The sequence below is a fragment of the Aquarana catesbeiana genome, linkage group LG08, assembly GCF_042186555.1.
Source record: "Aquarana catesbeiana isolate 2022-GZ linkage group LG08, ASM4218655v1, whole genome shotgun sequence".
NCBI classification, from domain to species: Eukaryota; Metazoa; Chordata; class Amphibia; order Anura; family Ranidae; genus Aquarana; species Aquarana catesbeiana.
Genome location: NC_133331.1, coordinates 195,103,299 through 195,130,914, shown reverse-complemented (window position 1 = coordinate 195,130,914; position 27,616 = coordinate 195,103,299). Strand labels below are relative to the sequence as shown.

Genomic DNA, 27,616 nt, shown 5'->3' with positions numbered 1-27,616 from the left:
TCAACTTTACCTATAAATATTAGTATCTAGTTATATTATGTGCATTTAGGAAAGAATCCAGGTCTTTTTTTAACCACTTAAGCCCCGGACAATTTGGCTAGCCAAAGACTAGAGCACTTTGGCACTGCGTCGATTTAACTGACAAGTGCACGTCGTGCGACGTGGCTCCCAAGCAAAATTGACGTCCTTTTATTCCCACAAATAGAGCTTTCTTTTGGTGGTATTTGATCAACTCTGCGGTTTTTATTTTTTAGGCTATAAACAAAAAAAGCAACAATTTTGAAAAAAAAAACGCATTATTTTTTACTTTTTGCCATAAGAAATATCCCCAAGAAAACATTTTTTTTCCTCAGTTTAGGCCGATACGTTTTTTTCTACATATTTTTGGTAAAAATTTTTTTATTTTGGGACCATTCACATTTATACAGTGATCAGTGCAATTAAAAATGCATTGATTACTGTGTAAATGTGACTGGCAGTGAAGGGGTTAACCACTAGGTGGCGCTGTAGGGGTTAAGTGTGGCCTAGGGAGTGATTCTAACTGTGGGGGGGATGGTCTGTGTGTGATACGACACTGATTACAGGGAGCGGTGATCAGTGACGGTGTCACTAGGCAGAATGGGGAAATGCTTGTTTACATTAGCATTTTCCCGTTCTTCCTCTCCGTGAGACGATCACGGGTATCCTCGCGGACATCGACATCACGCTCATGGAGCTCCCGGCAGGCATGTGCGCGCCCGCAAGCTGCTTCTTAAAGGGCAACGTACAGGTACGAGATTCTGCCTGTACGTGCCCTTCTGCCGCAGTATATCTGCGTGAGGCGGTCGAGAAGGCGTTAAAACAAATCTACAGAGTTGGCCAATATTTTTTACATTTTGCTATAATAAATATCCCCCCCAAAAAAAAAAAAAAATTATATATATTATATATATATATATATATATATATATATATATATATATATATATATATATATATATATATATATGAATTTTTTTTTTTTTTTTTAACCAAAAATATGTAGAAGAATACATATTGGCCTAAACTGTGGAAGAAATTAGTTTTTCTTTATATAAAAACTAATTTCTTCCACTGTTTAGGCCAATATGTATTCTTCTACATATTTTTGTTTAAAAAAAAAAAAAAATTCGTAATAAGATTATAAGCGCAAAAGTTATCGTGTCTACAAAATTTAGATTTATGGCATTATTATTATTAGTAATGGCGGCGATCTGCGATTTTTATCGTGACTGCGACATTGACATCAGACACTTTTGAAACTATTTTGGGACCATTGGCATTTATACAGTGATCAGTGTTATAAAAATGCACTAATTACTGTGTAAATGTCACTGGCAGGGAAGGGGTTAAACACGAGGGGGCGATCAAGGGGTTAGTTGTGTTCCCTCAGCATTTTCTAACTGTAGGGGGGATGGGCTCACTAGAACATGACAGAGATCAATGCTCCCGATCAATGGGAGCAGAAGATCCGATTACTGGGAGCAGTAGATCCCTGTCATGTTGCTAGGCAGAACAGGGAAATGCCTTGTTTACATAGGCATCTCTCCGTTCTGCCTCTCTGTGCCACGATCGCGGGTCACTGGCAGACATCGAGTCCGCAGGACCCGCGGGCACGCTCCGGTGGCATATGCGCACCCGCTAGCCGAGGATGACGCAGCAACGTACGGGTACGTCGTTTTGCGCACCCGTGCCACTTTGCCGTGAGCCGGTCGGCAAGTGGTTAATCTCCTCTTCTCAAGAGAGAATGACTTCAGTTCCTTTAATCTTTCCTCATAGCTGAGCTCCTCCATGCCTCTTATCAGTCTGGTTGTCCTTCTCTGCACTTTCTCAAGTTCCCCGATATCCTTTTTGTGAAATGGTACCCAAAACTAAACTGCATATTCCACATGAGGTCTTACTAATGATTTGTACAGGGGCAAAATTATGTCTCTCTCTCTCTGCTGTCTATACCTCTCAATGCAAGAAAGGATTTTGCTTGCTCTGGAAACCACAGCTTGGCATTGCGTGCTATTACTAAGCTTATGATCTAAAAGAACACCCAGATCCTTCTCCGCCATTGATTTCCCCAGTCGTACTCCCCCTAGTATGAATGGTGCATGCATATTCTTAGCCCCCAAGTGCATAACTTTACATTTATCAACATTAAACCTCATTTAGCGTTGCTCAATTAAACAGTGCATTGAGGTTGGCTTGTAAGTTGGAGACATCCTGTAAGGACGTTATTCCACTGCATAGCTTAGCGTCATCTGCAAAGACTGAAATTGTACTTTTAATCCCAGCCCCTAGATCAGGGGTGCCCAACCAGTGGCCCGAGGGCCACACGTGGTCCGTGGAGCCCTCGGATGTGGCCGTGACCTCCTTCTCTGGGATGGCGAATTGGCAAGCCCAGATCGTGGGTTGTGGAACCGCCATCCCAGAGCATCTGTGTTGTTAATGAAGCCAGCAGTATAGAAAGCAAGCGGCTGTGGAGCAGAGCTGTATAAGCTGATGCTTCCTGTATTGCGTAAGGTCCTATCACAGGCGGAGTGATACCAAAGGCACTCTGCCTGGGACAGCAACAGCCGGCAATACCTAACTGGAAGACTGTTATTAAAGGTCAATTTATTACTAAAATTGCAGTGTATGTATGAGCATATCTGCGCAGGGGTTACTGGGCTGCTTTGAAACTGATCCGCAGGTGCAGTGCACTTTCAGGTTACCTGCACTGATGCATAGACTTCTCTTATTACCTGCGGGTTTGGTGAGCTTTCAGAAAGTGCACCACACCTGCAGGATATAATAGAAGTCTATGGCAAAGTGTAGCTAACCCGCAGGAAAGACACAGGTGCACTGCGCTGCATTAGTGTGAAAACAGTCTTTGGTCCCTTTCACACAATCGGTCTGACCCAATCGAACCCTCCATTCACCTCTTTGAAACGGCAGATATAAACAGATTTGTGTCCATATACACCCGCCTACCTCCAATCTGATCCGCTAAAAAAAAAAAAAAAAAAAAAAAAAAAACAGAAGGCGATCAATCCCCTTCCATCTGGGCGGATCGGAGGACCCATAGAGTAGAGTGGGCTGTGGCCGTGTTCGCTTTGCATATGCAGAGTAGACACAGACCTGTCACCTGCCTGCTCTGCTCATTATGGCCCGCGATCGGTTACCAAGTCGCTAAAGTGGCCCTCGCTCTTCAAAAAGGTTGGCCACCCCTGCCCTAGATCATTTATAAATATATTAAAAAGTAAGGGTCCCTACACTGAACCTTGGGGTATACCACTAACAACACAGTATTATATATGTGTGTGTGTGTTTGGAAAAAAAAAAAAAAAATAGCTTAGCGGGTCTAAAAATAAAAATGCAGTTCTGTCCCAACACACCAACTCCATCCAACCCATTTCCTGTGAGTACAGGACATCAGATACCACCCCCCCGGGGGCACAGCACTCCTGGACAGAGCAGTACTCACATCTCAATGACCAGGAATAGGAACAGCACGTAGCTGCTGCCAAAGAAGAGGAGGGCCTTGTGTCATCCCTGGTAAGGCCAGAAGACAGCAGGATTTAAGGTATGCATCAATTGTTTTTTTGTATTTTAAAGTGCCAGGAACCAAAGTAAGGGAGGGGGAAATCAAAGCAGTATTAAACCCAAAAGCAAATATTTCTTATATTGCAGCCTACCAATTCTTACATGTGCTCCAGGAGGTTTTACCCCCTACATGACCAGGCCATTTTTTGCTTTTCAGCACTGTGCTATTTTAACTGAAAATTACATTGTCATGCAACACTGTACGCAAATAAAATTTATACCAAATTTTTTTTCACACAAATAGAGCTTTCTTTTGGTGGTATTAGATCACCACTGGGTTTTTTATTTTTGGCTATAAAAATGAAAAAAGACAGAAAACTTTGAGAAAAAAAAAAAACCACAATACTTTCTACTTTTTGTTCTAAAACATATCCAATAAAATCAAATTTTGTCATGAATTTAGACCAAAATGTATTCTGCTTCTGTTAGACTTACCGGTAACGGTATTTCCATGAGACTTCCAGGACAGCTACTTGAGAGATGATTGGCTCCGCCTTCTACAGGAAACACAAACCAGAAACAATGTAAAAGGCCCCTCCCTCTCCAATGAGCCCTCAGTTGTTTGAAGATCAAGTAAACCGTAAACCTCCACCAAAAGTGTACTCTGCAGAGGAATAACAGGATCTCACTAAACCACCACCACCAGGTTAAATAAGGAGACCAGTGAATAAAGAATTGGGTGGGAATATAGACGCTGTTCTGGAAGATTCATGGAAATACCGTTGCCGTTAAGTCTAACAGGGGTTTTCCGCCTTCATCTTCCAGGGCAGCTACGTGAGAGGATAAGCAAGATTCCTTTCCTTCCAAATGAGGTCCTGGCTGGAGAGCATTTGGACTCTATAATGCTTGATGAATGCATGAGAGGAGAACCAGACAGCAGCTTTGGATATATCTTTCCATGAAGCTCCTGCTCTTTCTGCCCATGATGCGGCCAGAGATCTATTAGAGTGAGCTCTAACTCTGGTAGGAGGGGTCTGACCTGACGACCTGTATGCTTCACAAATAGCTTCTCTAATCCATCTGGCAATGGAACCCCTGGATGGTTTGGTCCCTTCTTTGGCCACTAAATGAAATTAGAAGTTGGGAGGATTTCCTAAACTCACTAGACACTTCTAAATAACGTAGAATACATATTTATCACATCCAAAAAAACTAAATCTTTCCTCCTCTGAATTAATGGGGAGGAACAGAAACTAGGAAGCACTACTTCTGTGAAAATTGGACAAGACTTTGAGTAAGTACAAAGGATCAGGTCTAATCACTACCCCGTCGTCTAAAATTCGTAAAAAAGGGTCTTTACAAGAGAGGGACTCCAAATCAGAAATCCTTCCCCCAAAGTTATGGCCAAAAGAAAGTCAAACTTTAAAGTAATCAATTTTAAAGAGGACTAATTTAATGGTATAAAAGGGAGCTCTTGTAAGAGCATTCAATACGAACGATAGATCCCAGGGTGGAATCTGTCTAATTACTTTGGGCATAAATCTAGCTCTTGCTGAGATGAACCTTTTAATCAAAGGATCCTCAGCTAATCTTCTTTCCTTGAACAGAGACAGGGCAGCAACCTGAACCCTAAGGGTGCTGACAGAAAGCCCTTTTTCCACCCCCTTCTGTAAAAAATCCAGTACACAGGGGATAGAAAAGGAGTCCACTCCTGCATTCTTCTGCCAGAAAACAAGTCTTCCAAACTTTACCATAAATCTTTCTTGTGACTAACTTACAGCTGCCTAGAATAATGTCAGAATAGTGTCAGTAACTAACTGAACATCCTCTTAGCTGTAGGATGCGCCGCTCAGCCTCCAAGCCATCAAATGGTAAGTTTGAGGGTTTGGATGGAGTACTGGCCCTTGACAGAGAAGGTCCCTTCGATCCGGCAGGGACCAGGGGGGTTCTATCGACAGTGCTCTCAGTGCGGAGCACCAACTCCTCCTGGACCACCAAGGGGCAATCAGGATTAGCTCTGCTTGTTCTTGAACAATCTTCCGGACTACTAGAGGCAACAGTGGAGATGACAGGACTGCATATGCTAGAGTGAAATTCCAAAAGGAAAGAGAGCGCATCTGTCCCTAAAGACCCCGTCTTTCTTTCTAGGGAGAAAAAAGCTGGTAGCTCTGTTGAGACTGGATGCAAAAAGATCCACTTTGGGCACACCCCATTTTACAATGATCTCTTAGAAAGTCTCTTGGTTCAGTTCCCAATTGCTGCAGCTGATACTTACTCTGCTTAAATAATCTGCTAGGACATTTGCAGTCCCACTCATTTGAACCGCCCTGATCGAAGAAACATTGTTTTCCACCCAGGTTAGCATTTGCTGGCTTAATACTAGAAGACTGTTTGAGCGAGTGCCCCCCTGCTTGTTGAGGTATGCCACGGTTGTGGCATTGTATGAAAAAATGAACAGGTCCTTCGCATAGACCCTCTCCTCTTCCAGAGCTACCAAAGCCATTCCCACTGCTAAAAGCGCTCTGAAATTTGATGACTGGACTGCCTCCTATGGCAGCCAGGCTCCCTGGGCTTGCCAGTCCTCTGAGTGAGCTCCCCACCTCAAAAGGCTGGCATGTGTGGTCATTTTTATTGGAGAACATTGTGCCCAGGCCTTCCCTCCCTACAGAAGTTTGGATTGCTCCCACAAGGACAGATTGAGGGAATCGTCTCCTGGAAGCTATATGAGCTGATTCAAGGAGCCTTTTCTGCGATCCCAATAATGCACTGGAAAACGCCTGAAGAGGCCTAGAATGTAAATGGGCCCAAGGCACTCCCAGGATCGCTGCAGTCATTAAGCCCGATAACTGTATAATTTGACGAAGGGAGGCCTGCGGGAGCAACCCAAAATTCCGCACGGAGAGGAGGATCTTTGAAATTTTTTCCCCCGGCAGAAAAATCTTTTGGGCGACTGTGTCTATCAGGTAACCCAAAAAGGGAAGGTTCTGGGAGGGAACCAGAAAAGACTTCTGCAAATTGACCTTCCAGCCCAATTTTTGAAAAGTCTGCAAAACCAACTGCAAATTCTAAAAATGTTCTCTTCCTCCCAGGCAAAGATCAAAAAAAGTCCAGGTACAGAAGATTGTGATCTTCTGTATTCGAAAAAAGGCCATGACTTCGGCCATGATTTTTGTGAAAATTCTCGGGCTGCCGAGAAACCAAAAGGAAGGGTCTTGAACTGCCAATGTTGTGGACCGTCCTCCAAGAGGATCGCAAACCTCAGGAATCTCTGAAGATTCTGGCAGATTGGTACATGAAGGTAAGCATCCTGAAGATCCAGGATTCTCATGAACACCTCTGGTAACAACAGATTTCTGACTGAGTAAATGCTTTCCATGCGGAATCATCTGTAAACTAAGAATCTGTTCAGAATGCTTAGATTGATAACCATCCGAAACCCTCCAGACGCCTTCTTTACCAGAAGAATGAGAATAAAACCTTTGAAAGTTTTTCCTCGGGTGACTGAGGAGCACTCCCCCTACCTTAAAACTCCAGCTTTGATGTCCAGCACGGCAACCGAGTGAGGAGGAGGAATTGAATCCAGAGATCTGGAGACCGGATCCAGAGACCCAGTGTGCCTGCTCACATCCGAGACACGTGAGAATCGTGGGTGAGCTAGGGGCTTGGCGGCTGTTAGCGGAGACGCTGCCCGAGATACGGAGGCAGGCAAGCGACCACGAGTGCTCAGAGGTACTCAGAAACACTTGGCAAGCCCTGTGGTGTTTGGGTGGGACTCAGAGGAGTGTGAAGGAAACAGCGCCCGCCACAAATGCTCAGCGCAAGGGAGTCGGCTGGATTACCTGGATGGCAGCGCTGACCAGAGACGGAGCCAAGTAGCCCTAGAATAGGTAAGGACGGAGCTAGTTAGAGCCCCCCTGAAAATGCACAAATACGTGACATGGTAACAAAATCATCAATAGGAATAAGGACTATATCAGAGTATGCTCCAGTTACAATGACGTTGAGGTTTGCTGGGCCCCATGAGGGGAGCGTGTGTTGCGTTTGTTAAAATATGATTTTTTTTTTTTAAATTATTCAGACATAACATTACATGGGACAATATTACAATATTAGTTGGTCACAGAAATCAGATTACTGTCAGGTTTTGGCTTGAGTAGATATTTCTCAAACAAATGCTGTTGGATACAATGGGAACGTAGATACTGATTGTATTCAATTGACAGTTTGAATAGGCTATTGTCTCTATAGCTACAGTAAACAGGTAAGAAAGGGTCTCCCAAACTGAAAGAATGACTGTTAGTCGGGTTGTCATGGAAAACAAATTTGTAATCATTGTCAACAAATAAAAGGAGCAGTAGAGACTGATAGTGGAAGCCCACTCAACATGGATCAACACCGAAGGACACTCGAATCTTTATCAGCGAACAAGAAGGTGCCTGATCTCCAGGAGCAATGGAGATCACAAACTCAGTAACTGGAGCGAAGTAACTTTTAAGTATATTTCTACTGTTACAGACCATAGGCTGTTTATTTGCTAGGCATTTTGCTTGTTATAGATCTGTCAGTCTTGTATTGTATTCCTGATATTGTAATAGTTTTTTATGTACAGCATCTTTGTATCATAAAAGCACATTTACACACTGCAGAGGTTTCAGCTTCTTTGCTTATACCACAAAGTAACCTTGCTAGATAGACGCAAGCAAAACAGAGGGGCCCTGGAGACTAAACGAGGATCTAATTCAAGATAAAGAGGTAGAAGGGAAAATAAGAGAATTAATCAATACTTTCAGTTAAACAGAACCCCAGATGTATCAGAGGCTACGAAATGGGAGGCACATAAGGAATATGTTAGAGGATTTTTAATATCCATGGAAGCCAGGAAAAAGGAAAGAACAAATAACATTAAGAGGTTAGTGAAAGAGATATACGAGTTAGAACAGATGCATAAAAAGAAATTAGATAGAGAGACCCACCATGCCCCGGTATCAAAAGGGAAAATCTGAAAGACCTCATGAAACAAGAGAAAAGACAAGCATTTAGCAGAGTGGCCAAAGATAGATATAAATGGGGGAACAAACCAGGCAAATACCTAGCAAGAAAATTAAAAAGTAAAAAAATAAAAAAATTATATAGAAAAAATGAAGAATGAAAAAGGAGACACAGTATATAAACATCAGACATGGCCAAGACATTCCATAGTTATTACAGTGCTCTTTACTCCTTAAGGCAAAAGGGGACACAGGAAGAAGAGTTAAAGAGAAAACAAAAAATGAAAGAATACCTGAGAGAAGCAAAATTACCAAAAGTATCAATAGAAAAACTATTAGTTTTAGAGGAGCCAATAACACAAGGGGAAATTAGTCTAGCGATAAAAAGTACAGTGAAAGGGAAAAGCCCAGGTCCAGATGGATACACAATCTTATATTATAAAAAATGTAAAGTGCAATTAGTACCAAAATTAGAAATATATATGGATGCACTGGGAAAGGGAGAAGAGATGAGATGGGAATCTATATTAGCATACATCACAGTAATACTTAAAGTGGAAAAAGACGCAACTCTGTGCTCCAGCTTTAGACCAATAGTGTTACTAAATAGTAATACAAAATTGTATGCAAAGATCTTGGCTACAAGGCTAAAGGAGTTGATGCCTGAACGGATCCATATGGACCAGACAGGTTTTATACCAGGGAGGGAAGTTAAGGACAATGAAATAAGAACATTACTGATGTTACATGAAGCAGGAGGTGGAAAATCCCCAGCTCTATTCCTGTCAATAGATGCAGAAAAGGCTGTTGACAGAGTAGACTGGGGATTCGTAATGGAAACACTGCAGAACCTGGGAGTAGGACCCAGGATGACTCAAAGGATCCGAATCCTTTATCACCGCCCTTCAGCTGCCGTGAAGATCAATGGGAGTCTGTCACCCCCATTTGAAATGTTCAATGGAACTAGACAGGGATGCCAATTTTGCCTCTCTTGTTTGTACGGTCATTGGAACCATTATTGGCTACTATTCGTGGAAGTATAGATATTGGGGGGGAGTAAATAGAACATAAAAGTAGCAGCATACGCCGATGACGTGCTGTTTTACATAACTAGACCAAGAACGGCATTACCGAATTTAATAAAAGAATTTGATTTGAAAAATATGGAGAGCTGTCAAACTTAAAGATAAACCCGTAAAATCAGAAATCTTAAATATAAGTCTGAGTAAAGAAGAAGAACTTGCGCTACAGGAAGAATTTCCTTTTATATGGGGGAAAACGGATTTAAAATATCTAGGGATAAAAATAACCCCCTGATTGGGAGATCTATATCAGACAAATTTTATCCCTTTATTAAATCAGAAATTAAAAAAAATAGCATCACGCCCATTGGCATCGATTGGATGGATAAATATGCTAAAGATGCCAATACTCCCGGAAATCATGTACAAATTCCAAATGCTCCCAATAGCCTTACCACACACTTTTTTTTTGGAGTAGTCAAAAAAATGTTCTCAAAGTATATATGGCAAAACAAGAAACCAAGAATACAATTATCAAAACTTAGTAAAGAAAAAGCACATGGGGGGTTAGCTGCACCAGGTATTAAAAGGTATTATAAGGCGATAGTATTGGCACGAATGATTGAGTGGACAAATCTAAAAAGTGAAAAAAGTTGGGTTAAAATAGAAAATACACTTAGTTGGGGACAGCTACATAGGAGTATGTGGGTTCCACCTAAATATAGGACATTAGGAGTGAATACACACAAATTGACGAGTAATGTTTTTAGGATATGGGATTTATTTCACAGACAGGTAAAATGGGAATATAATTCACCTCTGATACCACTAGATGGGACAAAGTTTTTTCAACCAGGGAATGGGACATAGTTTGGAAATTGGATAAATAATGCACAATTGAAAAATATTACAAAAAAGGAGAAAATACAAACATTTCAGGAGTTAAAGCATAAGAGAGATTTGATGGATTTGAATGAACGGAGGTACTTTCAGTTAAAACATTTTGTGTCAACTTTACCGCAACCAATTAGGTCGGAGGAGAATTTAATAGAAAGAATACGTAAATTACAAACGAAACAAAATCACAATATATCACAAATATATAAAATACTCACAGCACTGGAGGGGCAGGGAATGCCCCCATTATTGAAAAATGGGAAAAAAAGTTGGGATCACAATTAAAAGAGCAACATAAATGTAAAGTATTGAGAGCAGCATATAGGTTTTGTGGGGGACATAAATACAATTGAATTATAAATGCCTATCTAGATGGTACATAACTCTTGTACAGGCCAAAAATACCAACCACAGAAAACTCCACTCTGTTGGAGAGGATGTGGCCAAAGGGCCCAAAGATGAGGGATTTTGGCAGGAGGCAAGAACATACATAAAAGAGATCACAGGATTTGAGATTCTAGATGACCCTTGGTGTTGCTTATTCCACAATATAAAATATGGAAAAAAAAAATCACAATATAAAAGACACAATATTACTGTATTTAATAAATGCTGCCAAAGGCATGATACCAATAAAAGGGCAAGATAAAGAAAGACCTATAACAAGGGAATGGTTTAATAGGATTGAGTATACATATAAAATGAAATACCTGAGCAGTAGGGAGGAAGAGCTGGTAGGAAGATTTGAAAATATTTGGGAAAGTTGGACTAGTTTTGGGACTACAAGGAAATACTTAGAAGTGTGGGTAGAGAAACGAGCAAGAGAAGGGGAGAGTCGAAGAGGGAATAGGGGAGCGGGGGGAGAAAGTGAAGACAAAATGGGGATGGGGAAGGGTTTGGGATTTAATTGTCTGTGATAAATTGTTTGTTAAATGTTATGGTATATGGAAAAAAAGAAAGATTATTAAATTAAAAAAAAAAAAAAAAGATTTTTTTATGATCTCTGCCCATCCTTTGACGAAATGGGTCAGCCTGCCTCCTACCCCCGAACTGGCGTCGGGAGTTCTTGTCAGGGGCTGAAAGAGCAAAGAGTGCCCCCCCCCCTTTAGTTTTGTCTTTGTTAAACGACCACTTTTTCTTGGTCTGTTGACCACCCGTTTTAAAATTAGCCTTATTCTGGAAGCTACAAAAAGGCTTCTTACTCTGAAAGTGGTGGGCCAGCTGATAAAAAAAAATTAAAAGTCAGCAGCTACAAACACTGTAGCTGCTGACTTTTAATAAGCACACTTACCTGTCCAGGTTGCCCGCGATGTCGGCCGCCCGAGGCCGACCCGTCCCTCCGCTCTCGGGTCCTGGCGCCACCATTCGAACGAAGGGAAACAGGCAGTGGAGCCTTGCGGCTTCACTGCCCGTTTCCTACTGCGCGAGTCGCGCAGCGCTTTGTGAATGGGGCGCGCTGTGTTGTGGGACATACACAGTTCCCAGGACACACACCACCCCATTCCCCGAAGAAAATGCGAGGAGGAGAAGACTGAAGATCACCGTGGTGTAGGAAGTGGCAGATTAGGACGATCTGCCTAGCAACAGCCATTTCTGGTAAGTTTAATTTTTTCTTTTTTTTTCTCCAAATTTTTAGGAACATTTTCATATAATTTTTTTTTTTTTTTTTACAGTGGCCCTCCACTTTACTCTGAAGCTTAGTCCTCCGAGACGGGAAACGCTTACTCTTTTCTGAGGAACGCGCTAGTACTTCCTCTTAGGCAGAAACGAATAAAAGCTTGCCTTCAAAGGGAATACCGCAAAGTTTATTTTTGGAAGTAAGATCCCTCTCCCAGGCTTTTAATCAGATAGCTTGTCTTGTGCAATTAACCAGTGCTGACGTTCTTGCCACTGACCTAACTGAATCTGCTGCTGCGTCAGCCAGAAATGGCACCGATTTGGCAATTAGGAGGAGAGATTCCCTGACCTCCTCCACCGGAGTGTTGGAGAAAAGAAGGTCATCTAGTCTATGGACCCACACATCCAGATTCCTAGCGACACAAGGCATCTCAGGCTTTACGCAGCAGAGAGCCAGCTTTCCTGTCCATCTGATCCTTAAGCACACCAGAATCTTCAAATGAGAGATCTGATTTTTTAGACACCTGTGACATAGGAGCATCTAATCTAGGACATTTGGAAAATGTCTGAGGGGGCAATTGCCCCGTTGCCCCCCAATGGATCCGCCCCTGAGCTGACCGAGCTAACAGTCTCTTCGATCTCTGCCGCGGTTTCCTCGTCAGATGTAGATTCTGAATTCTCTCCCTCTTTTCCAGGTCAGAAACAGCCCGTGAACTCACGGTCTCTAACACTAAAGGAGGCAGAGATTTAGCCAGGATTGAAGGGACCTGGGTCATCGTCACAGATTTTGAAGTGGAAGGACCTAACCCTGCTAATCTATCATTAAAGGACTGAAAAGATGAAACCACCTCTTTCATAGAAATCACCAATTCCTTTAAGGAAGCAACAGAATCAGCCCCTGCCACTGAAGAAATACAACTATCACATAATAGTTTTCTACAGCCATCAGGAAGCCTAGATCTACAGTTCCCACATTTTCTCTTAACAGGCTTGTCAACCTAGGAGAAAGCAAAGAGCAAAAAAGGAATATAAGGACACTTTTCACTAAAAGCGATTAAACATACACAGACCCCCGGCTGTAATGGCTCTTAATCCTTAAGAGAGGCACTTACCTTGGGGGCAGTTTTGGACCCAGATGCAGCCGCTGCGTCAGCTTGAGAGGGTGCTCCATCCTCAAGGCTGTCCTCAGTATCCATACTCTAATGGGAGAGGACTTGAGACAGGCAGGAGAGCGACACTGCACATGCTGACCGCCGTCCTCAGAGCTACTTCTATAGCAGGGAATACCCAGCAGTGTAACACACTGAACAGATCCTTTTTAAAAGAATCAACACCCAGAAGTGCATCGCGCCACTTCCGGAGCCATCTTGCTGCATCGCCGGAAGTATGTCATCCGATGCCATTTTGGTAGAGCGAAACACGAGGAAGGTGCTCCACTACCCGCCCTCGCACCCTGCAAGACACCGGACAAAACCGCTGGGGAGTGGAAGTCGCCATAGCCCAGGAAACAAAGGCAAGTAACCACCATGTAAACAGGGGGGCCCTTTTCAGCCTGCACATGCAGAGAATACTGCACACACAGCCACAACCAGCCTGAGTATAACCAAAAAAGGGGGTCCGCTACCACAGTAATCAGACCTAAAGAACATAAACATTACGATTCCTGGAGGTTCCGTACTCCTGGAGGTCTAGAAACACAAAACAACTGAGGGTCAGAGGACAGGGAGGGGCCTTTTAAATTGTGTCTGGTTTGTGTTTCCTGTAGAAGGTGGAGCCAATTATCTCTCAAGTAGCTGTCCTGGAAGATGAAGGGGGAAAAATTAGTGTATATTAATTGGTTTGTGTGAAAGTTATAGCGTCTACAAACTATGATATATATATCATACTGTCAGCAGTGCAGTACAGCGTCATCATGACTGGTGTGATGCTGATCAGGGACAATGACTGGTGGTAGTATGTAAAATAAATAATGATAATTAAATATTTTTTCTTATTACATTTTTTACATTTTTAACATCAGGGATTTTTTGGGTTCACAACGGCTGTGAATACTAATGATCTGTGACTGGCTGCAGCTAATCACTTAGTATAGGGTGCTGTGATTGGCCCAGGTACCATGAGATGTGGTCCAATCACAGCATCACTATAGGAAACACAGCTGTTATGAATGAAAATCATTCATAACGGCTTTGTTGACATAGCGTTCACATGATCCCCCCCCGGCCAGGATCCGCAATACACCTCTGGACACAGAGGTCGCAGGAGCGGTGCACTGCACTACGCTAAACAGGCTGGATGATGTACATGTAAATCATACAGCCTGCCCATGCCGCCCACGCGTCTGCCAACAGTAAATGTACTGTGGGCGGGTGGCAAGTGGTTAAAATGATCAGCTTTTATTGATGTAAAACCTTTTTCCCAAAAGGAAAAATACTGTTTGCTGTAACTGATTGTAAAGTATGAGCTGTAGTTTGGTTTCAATTTGTTACTGTATTTAAATCTGCTAGTACATCTAACACTCTCCCATAGACTGACAATGCTACTGTCCAAATCTGCCCCCCCGTGCTTCTTCATCCAGAGTGGTGTCTGTATAATACAGGAGGTTTGTTGCTCGCCAAATCACCAGGGAAAAACGGAAAAAAAAAATCATGAAAAAAAAATTACCATAGACACTACATATAATGATTGGTAAGCTGCAATATATTACAATTTTGGTTGTGGGCTTAATACCAGTTTAAAAACACGGGCTTTAAGAGATTTATGACCAAAAAACACCAATGTTCTAAAGGTGTTACATACCTATATCACTTATTATGTTCAAAACTTGGCTTTCCTTCAACCCACAGCAGTTTTCAGGTTTGCTTAAAAGCTGGAAAAGAACAAACATAAGCAGAACTGAGTAATGCATTCTTACTCAATTAAACATAACATACTATCAGTCCCCTTTCACATGGGGTGGATCCTGTTCCAATCAGCAGAGGATCAGCTCATAGATTCCCTGCTGATGGGAGCAGAGTGTGTGGATGACACATCAGTTTCTGCAAAGCGCACATAGACAGTCTGCTCTGCTCTATGGGCGGCCCGGAGTAAACGGACTCTGTCTGTTTGCACCTGACTACCTCCAATCTGGAGGTAGTCCTCTTCCATTCTGTTCAGCGGACCCGGAGCTAGACAGGTGTAAACGGACACAAGTCTGTTTACACCTGCCTGTCCATGGGGATGAAAATTGACAGGCAGACCTGATCAAAACGCCCATATGAAAGGGGCCTCAAATATTATCAGTAACTTATTTTGTAGAGTCCCCTTCTCCCAGAGCTCTGCATAGCCTTAGGGCTTTTGACAACCGGCTTTGGTCAATGCCAATGGTTTGACATTAGTTTGAGAACCTTCTGGGATCATTCAGAATTCATTGACAGGTGCATTTGACCTCCTTCTGACCTATATTTGACCTGCTTCATGCAGGTTTTACCCAGACATGTATTTATGTGCAAAACCCATCTCACATAAGCAAAAGCTCATCAACACAGACCCTTATGCTTGTCTTTCACTGATCCAGCGAGAGATCACTGATAAGGCAGGTTGTCAAAATCTTCTGAGCTCAGTCCAAGTATTTACAGTGCACTCTTTTCAATCCTATGGAAAGTTCAGACTCTGTACAAGCTACAATATACATTCTGGGGAACCGTATAATTTACAGTTTGTGTACATTTTTTTAAGTATGTGCAAGAATAAACATTGCATAAACATTTGTCTTACTTTAACTTGGAAAATATAGCAAGGGGAGCTCTAGGCACTCATTCTCTTATTTATCAGGCTAACATGTATGCACATTTTTTCAGTATGTTTGCTATGATGCCTTTTCTTAAGGAAATAATTTATTTGTGGCTCCGTTTCAAAGTTACATAAACTTGAGGTCATGCCAGTAGAATTAATTCCTGTTGCTGGGTGACAACGCTAAGCAATTTCCTCACAATTGGCAGCAGTTTTGTCAATCCGACACACTCCTTCAGTTGGTTGTCAGACTACCTGTGAGGTCTGAGCATGCCTCCTGAAGAACTGATAGGCAGCCCAGTGGTCAAATTAAGATTTGGATATGACAAGCTGACAGTGCTGCTGCTAATTGAAAGGCTGAGTCTTAGGGCTGTTAGCCTGAAACAGAAAGTGCAGTTACTGGCAGGATCTCTAGGTAAGAATCTTGTCAACAGAGTCACAAAAACGACTTGCTCTAGACAACTGTATGCAATGAGGCAGGATGCCAAACATACTGAAAAATAGATATAGGGTTTACATACACTTTAACGGCTTTGCTGAAAACAAAATCTTGTTTACTAAGCTCAACAGATGCTTTGATAATCCACACAGATGAATGAGTTGGAGAGGCCCCCTTCCACATTATTCTCTATGCCCCAGTGCAGACCTTCAATCAGCAGAAATAGACTTAAAGCGGTTGTAAAGTTTGGAAAAAAAAAAAAAGATTTACCCCTGCAAGGCAATGTTATAATGTGCTAGTATGCATTGCATGCATACTAGCACATTATGAGCAACTTGCCTTAAACGAAGCCCTCCAGGGGTGGCCTGTCACCGCTGACCGGGTTTCCATCTTCACCTGGTCTTCCTTCAAGGTACGTGGGCTCCGGCTGTCTGACTGGCAAAGCCGTGATGACATTACTCCCGCACATGGCATGGGTGTCACAGCTTATGGCACACAGCTCTGAAGAATCTCTGTTTTTTAGTAACATATTTTATTAAAAAAATCAGAAGTTGAAAAACTTCTGAAATTTTACAGTTTTCACTTGTGCTAAAAAATGAGACTATGATGGAGGCTCTAGTCCCATCTGCAACAAAACAGGTGTATATATTTTACAGTCACGTCATTTTCAAAGGTCAACTCCTTCAAAGCTCAACCAGTTGGACAAATATCAAAAAAAAATGTAAATTAGTGCGCTGTCATAGAAAATCATATGAAATACAGTGAATGAATAAAATAAAAATTGAAATCAGTATGGAAAAACAAGCTGCAACTTCCTGTGAGATACACATATTATTCAACAACTTTCAATACTAAGTTGCGCTATAATTTCCATACAAAAGTAAATCTGTGCAATATAAATTGATTGTGCTAAACTCCCATAAAGTGAATATCGTGAAATAAAATTGATCAATTAACACACTATAAATAGTCCATTCAGTTGATGATAGCTCTCCGATGTGAAATTGACACACAATACACACAGGAATTGTGATGAGAAAAGATGCAACTTCCACCTCTACACACACTGCCGCTTACCGACTCCTATTGATCTCCTATTACAGGAGATCACACACGCTTTTGGCTTAATACCCAGCCCGGACCTTTAAGATATGAAGCAATGGTCTCAACGTCTTCTCAGATGTTATCATTCAAAGGTGCATATTGCCAGATGGTTCCCATGAGAAAATAAAAACTTCCATAGTATAAAATCTTTTGGTGGTTTTAATAAAAAAAAAGTATTGCACTTACAATTAGACAAACAAAATAATGCAATATAAACTCAGAGCCGACCGGCTCTCTATTGCAGCCCGGATTTTGTACTGCATTATTTTGTTCGTCCAATTGTAAGTGCAATACTTTTTATTTATTAAAACCACCAAAAGATTTTATACTATGAACGTTTTTATTTTCTCATGGGGACCATCTGGCAATATGCACCTTTGAATGATAACATCTGAGAAGACGTTGAGACTATTGCTTCATATCTTAAAGGCTCAGGCTGGGATCAATAGGAGTCGGTAAGCGGCAGTGTGTGTAGAGGTGGAAGTTGCATCTTTTCTCATCATAATTCCTGGAGACCTATCATCAATTAAATGGACTATTTATAGTGTGTTAATTGAACGATTTTATTTCACGATATTCACTTTATGGGAGTTTAGCACAGTCAATTTATATTGCACAGATTCACTTTATATGGAAATGATAGCACAACTTAGTATTGAAAGCTGGACAAATAGGTTTCATCTTAGACCAACATCAGCAATTAACTCAGAAACTCCTTGAAAATCAACGTAGCACTCACTTTACGTAGATCCCCTCCAGAGCAGTACTCCATTGCCAAGTGTGGCACAGCATTCACCATGAAGTCCATTTCAGGTGGCACATCACAAGCTTTAACAACATTCGGATGGGTTAATCTGTGTAGAAAAATTTTGCTTAAAAAGGTAAGAAACAAAGTAGTAAAACTGTCAACAAACTGCTACCATGTGAAATGGTGGAAATGTGTGGCACATTTCTGTCCTTTGTAACAGAAATGTATACATAGTCTCATTTTTTTTCTTTAAGAATAATATGTTATACTTACCTGCTCTGCGCAGTGGTTTTGCACAGAGCAGCCTGGATCCTCCTCTTCTCATATTCCTCGCCAGAGCTCCTGGCCCCTCCCTCCTGTCCAGTGCACCCGAGCCAAGCCACAGCTCCATGTATCCATTCAGACATGGAGCCGCTGTTTGACTCTGCCCCCTCTCTCTCCTGATTGGCTAACTGACTTTGAAAGCAGCAGGAGCCAATGGTTCCGCTGCTGTGTCTCAGCCAATCAGGAGGGAAAGTTCCAGACGGCCAAGGCACTGATGCACATCGCTGGATAAGGATGGGCTCAGGTAAGTATTTGGGGGGCTGTTACACACAGAAGGCCTTTTATCTTAATGCATAGAATACATCAAGATAAAAAACCTTCTGTCTTTACAACCACTTTAACAATAAACAATGGGTGCTTTTTTGGACAAGGTTGCATCTAATTACAGTTTAAAAAAATATTAGAGATTTCAGGAACTGATGGTTACAGCTAAATTTTATGAAAACATTAAATGAGAATTGTGACGGGAGTCACTTTGGGCAAAGGGGCTTGTGGAACCCAGCTTACCTTAGAGAGCTCTGAAAAACCCATTTTCCAGCTCCCCCGGCCCCTTTTATGTGTAAGTAACCCTGTGTCTATTTGGGGCCCAGGGTGACCGAGAACCCCAGGTGGGTCTGTCCTAACCAGACTCCCAGTACAAACACACCAGACTAAGCATTTCATTTTACCCTGGTTATCCTGGGTTCTATATGTGTGGTTTGTGTTGAAAAAATGAAGGGGTTCTTTTACTCGGGACAGTAATATCTCTGAACAATACCCCCCGAGAAATGTATGAAGATAAAGAATTCCACCTTTCAGACTGCTAGAATATTGTAGGAGTCTCATAGACCATTGCTAGATAGTTTGAGGTTGGGTGGGGGTTTCTATGTGTTTATTGTTAAGTGGCTGTATCCCATTGTTGTATTGTTTCTATCTGCCTTGGGAGCAACCTATTATGGGATGTAGATGTGGATTAGCTGCTAGAGGGGAAAGGGGAATTTTTCCTGCAGCCCTTCCTAAAGGCTGTGTGTCTCGTTACTGAATGTACAGTAGTTTACCCCGCCCTGTGTCATTATTCAAAGAAGGGGGGATTGTCCCCAGAGTGTATATCTCTTTGTGCCGTGTTTGAATAAACAGTCCTATGTTTTTTACCACCCTACACTGATGTCTCGACAAGTGACTGGGTGGGCTAAGGGATCTTGGATCGTGCTGGTAACGGGCAAGGGAAGCTTTTACAGTAGACATACCCCTCTTGAGTACGAGAGTCCGTCACAGAATGTGTTCCCATGACTACAAAACAGTTTTCCAAGTTGCTATTTGGGCTGGTAAGCATCTGTGCCTGCCACTCCTCTAAAAAACGATCCATGCTGGAGACAATATGTCCTGAATAATTCCATTCAGAGTTATGTGAGATGCAGCTAAAATTTACCTTCTAGTAAAAAAAAAGTGTAACAAATTAAAAACCTTTTCATTATCTGTATCTCCTGACACCATCTCTCCTTGTTCTTCAAACTCAGCTCCAGGCGGCATGATTTGATTGCTTTCAACTCTCCAGTTTCCTGTAAATCAATTAAGAAAATGATGAGTTTTATGTCATTTGTTTATAAAACACGCCAGATTCTGGCGTGCGTCTCACTGCTCGAATGGACACGATGTCACATGCGGCCCACGGGAATAGAAATGGTAATCCAACCTCTATGCATTTCGCTGTATAGCGTCATCAGGAAGTTCCTGATGACGCTATACAGCGAAACGCATAGAGACGCACTCCGGAATCTGGTGAGACAGATGGTGCCTTTGTCTATACCATTTAGCGGTAGTGCGGTGGATAGTATATCCTGTTATATACGTTTATGCCGGTCGAGCTGGTGCCGGTCTGGGCACCCTGACATGTAAGCACAGGGTTGGCACCTTTTATATTTTAAGAATTATTTATGGTTTTACTTAAGCTTAATTTCAGATTGTGTCATCAGATTACCCTGAATGTTTTTACTTTTCCATAATACAAAGGCTGATCTCCTCTATTCATATGGGCCAATCTCCTCTATTCATATGGGCCAGTGTCTCAACCTCATTGTTATCGACTATTTCACAAGTTCCTGAAGGCAAAAAAAATACACATTTCATTATCTATTCCTTTGAAAACCTTATCTTCGCAAAAAAATATTCTAATATTGAAATATAAAAAATACAGCGCACTATAATTTATGTTTATAAGCTAACACGTCAGGATAAGGATCCTTGTTAATTATAATCAACAATAACAGTCACAAGGTTGAAAATAAAGAGCTTCATCCCTGCTATAAAGTTCTGTGAATGGTGAATAAAATGTTTGTACAGCATATTGATTTATTAAGTGTTCTTGCATAGCAAGACCACTTACTGTTATCTCACATATATATTATTCTTATTATTATAGCCAAATTTACCACCCTAACTCCTCCCACAGTTTTTACACTACATAGACAAGTAATATACCGAAACGTGCGGATTGTTCCCGAATGGTGTGCTATTACTTTGTGGAACGTTTCGCCGAATGGTTCATGAAATATCGTCGTTTTTGCGGCGAAATTGGTCCCATAGGAATGAATGGGGAAACTAGAGTGGGAGATGACAAAAGCTGAAAAATCAGAACATGATTTCTAAACTGCCGCCACTCCCTCATTTTCAAGCCCACCTACACAAATCTTATATCAAAACGTTCAGCTATCCCTGCTGCCACTAAACATGTCCACGGCTAAGCCATAGTCCTGATAGTTTTCACAATATGACCATTTGTTTGTAACTCACGCCGTCCATTGACATTCATTGAAACTACACTCTAGCCCCCTCCAAATTTGAAGGGCAATTTCTAAACTGCGACTGTGCCTTCATTTTTAATATTTCACAGACATACTATACAGCAAAATCTAGGTCTGGGTCTTGTGATTCTCACAATATAAAGATCTTCGCTGTAGGATGTATAGTTTTTAAAATACGGCCATTTGTTTAGAGGTCATTTCAGGAAATTTTAGCCATTAATCAGTGTACTGTGTGTGTTTTGTTGCCATGGTTACCAAAGCTTCTGTTATACACAGGGGGGAAGGTGGCTGGAGCATCTCAGCTGATTACAGAGCCCGGGGGAGGGGACAGACACACCATGTACTGATTTATAATAGAGGAATATGATGGGGCAGTTTTGATGGGGTAATTCTGATGGGGCAGTTTTGATGAAGTAGTATTTGGGAAGCATAAACAGGGCATGAGCGTTGCTAGGAAACAGTGGTTGTAAACACAAGATGCTGAGACACTCCAAATGCATGTGACTTCATCTGCTAGACTTGATAATGCTTGTAGACTCCTCCCACAGTTTTTACACTACAGAGACAAGTAATATACCGAAACGAGCGGATTGTTCCCGATTGGTGTGTTATTACTTTGTGGAATGTTTTGCCGAATGGTCCACGAAATGACGTTTTTGCGGCGAAATTGGTCCCATAGGAATGAATGGCGAAATGTTCAAAACTAGAGTGGGAAGTGACAAAAGCTGACAACCCCATGATCAGCCAAAACATTATGACCACCCCATGATCAGCCAAAACATTATGACCACCCCATGTAAAAAAAATAATATTTTTGGAAAAAAAAAAAAATTTTTGAAAAAAGTAAAAAAATAATTTTTGAAAAAAAAAAATATTTTTGAAAAAAAAATATATTTGAAAAAAAAAAAATTATTTTTGAAATAAAAAAATTCATTTTTGAAAAAAAAAATTACCTTTGAAAAAAAAAATTACTTTTGAAAAAAAAAAATCATTTTTGAAGAAAAAAAAATCATTTTTGATTAAAAAAAATTCATTTTTGAAAAAAAAAATTACTTTTGAAAAAAATGTTCAGCTCTTTCAGCGAATGATGGAACTTTTTTACTACTATTTATACTTTTTAAAATATTAAGCTTTTTAACACTTTTCACAGTTACTCAAGCCACTCCACCCCACCCAGTTACTCCGCCCACTCCAGTTGTAGAGGCAAGAACACTTTCACAATTTCCCCAGAAATTGTACCTTTTCTAGTATTAAGTGTTCTTGCATAGCAAGACAACTTACTGTTATCTCACATATATATTATTCTTATTATTATAGCCAAATTTACCACCCTAACTCCTCCCACAGTTTTTACACTACATAGACAAGTAATATACCGAAACGTGCGGATTGTTCCCGAATGGTGTGCTATTACTTTGTGGAACGTTTCGCGGAATGGTTCACAAAATATCGTCATTTTTGCGGGGAAATTGGTCCCATAGGAATGAATGGGGAAACTAGAGTGGGAGATGACAAAAGCTGGAAAATCAGAACATGATTTCTAAACTGCCGCCACTCCCTCATTTTCAAGCCCACCTACACAAATCTTATATCAAAACGTTCAGCTATCCCTGCTGCCACTAAACATGTCCACGGCTAAGCCATAGTCCTGATAGTTTTCACAATATGACCATTTGTTTGCAACTCACGCCGTCCATTGACATTCATTGAAACTACACTCTAGCCCCCTCCAAATTTGAAGGGCAATTTCTAAACTGCGACTGTGCCTTCATTTTTAATATTTCAGAGACATACTATACATCAAAATCTAGGTCTGGGTCTTGTGATTCTCACAATATAAAGATCTTCGCTGTAGGATGTATAGTTTTTAAAATACGGCCATTTGTTTAGAGGTCATTTCAGGAAATTTTAGCCATTAATCAGAGTGTACTGTTAGTGTTTGTTTTGTTGCCATGGTTACCAAAGCTTCTGTTATACACAGGGGGGGAGGTGGCTGGAGCATCTCAGCTGATTACAGAGCCCGGGGGAGGGGACAGACACACCATGTACTGATTTATAATAGAGGAATATGATGGGGCAGTTTTGATGGGGTAATTCTGATGGGGCAGTTTTGATGAAGCAGTATTTGGGAAGCATAAACAGGGCATGAGCGTTGCTAGGAAACAGTGGTTGTAAACACAAGATGCTGAGACACTCCAAATGCATGTGACTTCATCTGCTAGACTTGATAATGCTTGTAGACTCCTCCCACAGTTTTCACACTACAGAGACAAATAATATACCGAAACGAGCGGATTGTTCCCGATTGGTGTGTTATTACTTTGTGGAATGTTTTGCCGAATGGTCCACGAAATGACGTTTTTGCGGCGAAATTGGTCCCATAGGAATGAATGGCGAAATGTTCAAAACTAGAGTGGGAAGTGACAAAAGCTGACAACCCCATGATCAGCCAAAACATTATGACCACCCCATGATCAGCCAAAACATTATGACCGCCCCATGTAAAAAAAAAAATATTTTTGAAAAAAAAAAGTAATTTTTGAAAAAAGTAAAAAAATAATTTTTGAAAAAAAAAAAAATCATTTTTGAAAAAAAAAATATATATTTTTGAAAAAAAAATATTTTTGAAAAAAAAAAAAATTATTTTTGAAAAAAAAAAAATTATTTTTGAAAAAAAAAAATATTTTTGAAAAAAAATTACTTTAAAAAAAAAAATTATTTTTGAAAAAAAAATATATTTGAAAAAAAAAATATTTTTGAAAAAAAAAAATTATTTTTGAAAAAAAAATTACTTTAAAAAAAATAATAATTTCGAAAAAAAAATTATTTTTGAAATAAAAAAATTCATTTTTGAAAAAAAAAATTACCTTTGAAAAAAAAAATTACTTTTGAAAAAAAAAATCATTTTTGAAGAAAAAAAAATCATTTTTGATTAAAAAAAATTCATTTTTGAAAAAAAAAATTACTTTTGAAAAAAATGTTCAGCTCTTTCAGCGAATGATGGAACTCTTTTACTACTATTTATACTTTTTAAAATATTAAGCTTTTTAACACTTTTCACAGTTACTCAAGCCACTCCACCCCACCCAGTTACTCCGCCCACTCCAGTTGTAGAGGCAAGAACACTTTCACAATTTCCCCAGAAATTGTACCTTTTCTAGTCCATTATGATCTTTGACTGGTGGTTGAGAGCCTTAGCACTACACAATTACAGATGACAGAAAAGAGACTCTGGGCTCCATTCACCATAGATCGCATGCGGTATTAAGGTGATCTGACACATTTTTCCCAAATATCGCATGTGATTCTGAAAATGTCAATTCACTATCCCTTTGTGCAGTATTTACGTTAAAAAAACACCCTGTAAATACTGCATAAAAAGGTGTAAAAGTCAATTCACTGCAATAGTCAAGGAATATGTTTTATTTTAGTTGGTTGTTAAGGAGCCGGCAGTCGCCAGCATCCTTAAAGTGGTTGTAACCCAAAAAAATAAAAATAAACAAAGAGATCCTGTTCCCTTTTAGCAGGTTAAACAGTACAGTGCTTGTGCTGTCTAATATGCCCCTTTCTAGGCTTTAAAAAACCTGGCTGATCCTGCCTGTTCCTGTTTCCCCTTTGCTGTCCTGACCATGGCTTCCCTGACCTGACGTGACACGCCACCTCTCTCCCTTCCCTCAACTGGGATATGTCACCTCGCTCCCTACCCTGACCAAGGATATGCCAACCACTCTACCTACCCTGACCCAGGATGTCACCTCTCTATATACCCTGACCCAGGATATGTCACCTCTCTCCATATCCTGACCAAGGATATGTCACCTCTCTCCATACCCTGACCAAGGATATGTCACCTCTCTCCATACCCTGACCAAGGATATGTCACCTCTTCCCCAACCCTGACCCAGGATATTTCACATCTTCCCCAACCCTGACCCAGGATATGTTGTCGTCTTCCCTACAATAACCCGTGATATAGGACACCCCTTCCTCCCTACCTCGACCCCGGATATGTTGCCTTCCTCCCTACCTTGACCCACGATTTCTCAGCTCCCTCCTACTGTGATTCATGATAGGTCACCTACCTCCATTCATTCCCTGACCTGTGATATGTCATCTCTATTCTACCTTGACCCTCGCTATGTCAACTTTATCCTACCCTGACTTGAAATATGTCACCTCCCTTCCTACCTGGATCCAGGAAATATGTTACCCCACTCCTGACCCTGGGATATGTCAACTCCTTCCTACTCTGGCCCGTAATAGGTCTCCTCCCTTCCTACTCTGATCCAAGATACACGTCATCCCCCTCCCTACCTTGGGATATATCCCTTCTCTCCCTACCCTGACCCTGGGATGTCACCTCCCTCCCTACCCTGATCCCGACAAATGTCACCTCTCTCCAAACCCTGACCTAGGATATGTCACCTCTCTCCCTACCCTGACGAAGGACATGTCACCTCTCTCCCTACCCTGATCTGGGATATGTCACCTCTCTCCCGACCCTGACCCGGGATATGTCACCTCTCTCTCTACCCTGCTCCCAGGATATGTCACCTCTCTCCCTACCCTGACCTGGGATATGTTGACTCTCTCTCTACCCTGCTCCTAGGATATGTCACCACTCTCTCTACCCTGCTCCCAGGATATGTCACCTCTCTCCAGACCCTGACCTGGGATAAGTCACCTCTCGCCCTACCCAGCTCCTGGGATATGTCACCTCTCTCCCTACCCTGACCCAGGATGTCTCCTCTCTCCCTACCCTGACCTGGGATATGTGACATCTCGCTCTACCCTGACCCACGATATGTCACCTCTCCCTCCCCACCCTGACCAAAAATATGTCACCTCTCCTTCCCTAACCTGACTCCTGGTATGTCACTTCTCTCTATACCTTGACTCAGGATATGTCAACTCTCTCCCCATCCTGACCCAGAATATGTCATCTTTATCCTACCCTGATCCCAGGATATGTCACCTGCCTCCTTACCCTGAGCTTGGGATAAGTCACCTCCCTACCCTAAACCCCGGATATGTCACCTCCCTGCCTACCATGAACCCAGGATATGTTATCTCCCCCCTGTCCTGACCCAAGATATGTCACTTCTCTCCCTACCTTGCCCTGGGATATGTCACCTCTCTCTTAACCTGACCTGGGATATGTCACCTCTCTCTTAACCTGGGATATGTCACCTCTCCCCTACCCTGACCTCAGGATATGTCACCCCCCCCTCCCTAAACTGACCCTGGATATGTTACCTCCCTGCCTACCCTGACCCAGGATATGTCACCTCCTTCCCTACCCAGACCCAGGATATGACACCACCCTCCTGGCGACAGGGTAGGAGAGAGGTGACATAACCTAGGTCAGAGTGGGAGAGAGGTAACAGGAGGGTGGTGGCATATCCTGGGTCAGGGTAGGCAGAGAGGTGACATATAGGAAGTGATATATCCCCTCTCTCCTACGCTGTCTGGGGATATGTCACCTCTCTCCCTACCCTGACCCGGGATATGTCACCTTGTTCCAGACTCACTATCAGTGATAACGAAAGCTGATTTTTATCAATTCTTGCTGCTTAAAACTGCATTGCCTTTCATGTTATAGGCACTGGCAATTATTAATGGCATTGTTACAGTGCAAGCTCTAAGGAGCAAGGCCCTCTGATTCCTACTGTATTAAAGTGTAAAATTTGTACTGTCTACCCTCAAGTTGTAAAGCGCTGCATAAACTGTTGACGCTATATAAATCCTGTATAATAATAATTGTACGTTATACTGTCTCATTTTAGTTCAGTAATCTTTACATAAAATATATAAGGAAATGCGTTTTCATTTATTCAAAACTACAGAAAATTGCTTTGTAAAACGCCATGTAATGGTAGGCACATCTTTGGAATAAGTAGGGAATCCCCGGGGCTCCATGGCTGAGACACGACCACAAGGTTCTCAGACTACAGCCCCTCCCCGCCCCCCTGACACACACATACCCTGTTCTGGAACAGACACACATTCCCAAAGCCTCCAGTGCCCAGCCTGTCCTTCATTTCCCATGGCCCGCACACAATTCCTTGCTGGATCGGGGGCTTCTCCATGATGTACCACAGATATCAACTTCCGGAAACTTCCGCATCCACTGGACCCCTTTCCGGTCACCTGTTAGCTCACCTTACCCTCCTACGGAAACTGCTAAAAACACCCCACCCCATTGGCTGTAGTCGTGTCACGTGGGTGCTCGCTGCGTATCAAGACTCGTTCTCAGTTTTGCATTCTTTTCCGGGAAGCTTCGCTTATGGTATGTGAGCAAAGCGTGTGACGTATTGCCATTGGGTTGCAGAAGGAGAAGGAAGGAGTAATGGTGAGCTGAGGGTGTGTTCCTTGGTATGGTGTGTGCTCGGTGT

General features: G+C 41.7%; 1 protein-coding gene across 1 annotated transcript in view; it reads right to left on the bottom strand.

Annotated features, from left to right (window-relative positions):
- CHUK (component of inhibitor of nuclear factor kappa B kinase complex) overlaps window positions 1-27,400 on the bottom strand; it is a 90,376-nt gene extending 62,976 nt beyond the window's left edge. The window contains exons 1-4 of the mRNA XM_073596755.1: window positions 27,206-27,400; window positions 19,885-19,979; window positions 18,109-18,223; window positions 14,855-14,924 (exon numbers count right to left, since the gene is read on the bottom strand). Of these exons, the coding sequence (XP_073452856.1) occupies window positions 14,855-14,924; window positions 18,109-18,223; window positions 19,885-19,979; window positions 27,206-27,310 (385 nt within the window). The 5' untranslated portion in view covers window positions 27,311-27,400. The remainder of the gene's footprint in view (window positions 1-14,854; window positions 14,925-18,108; window positions 18,224-19,884; window positions 19,980-27,205) is intronic.
- Window positions 27,401-27,616: the final 216 nt, after the last annotated feature.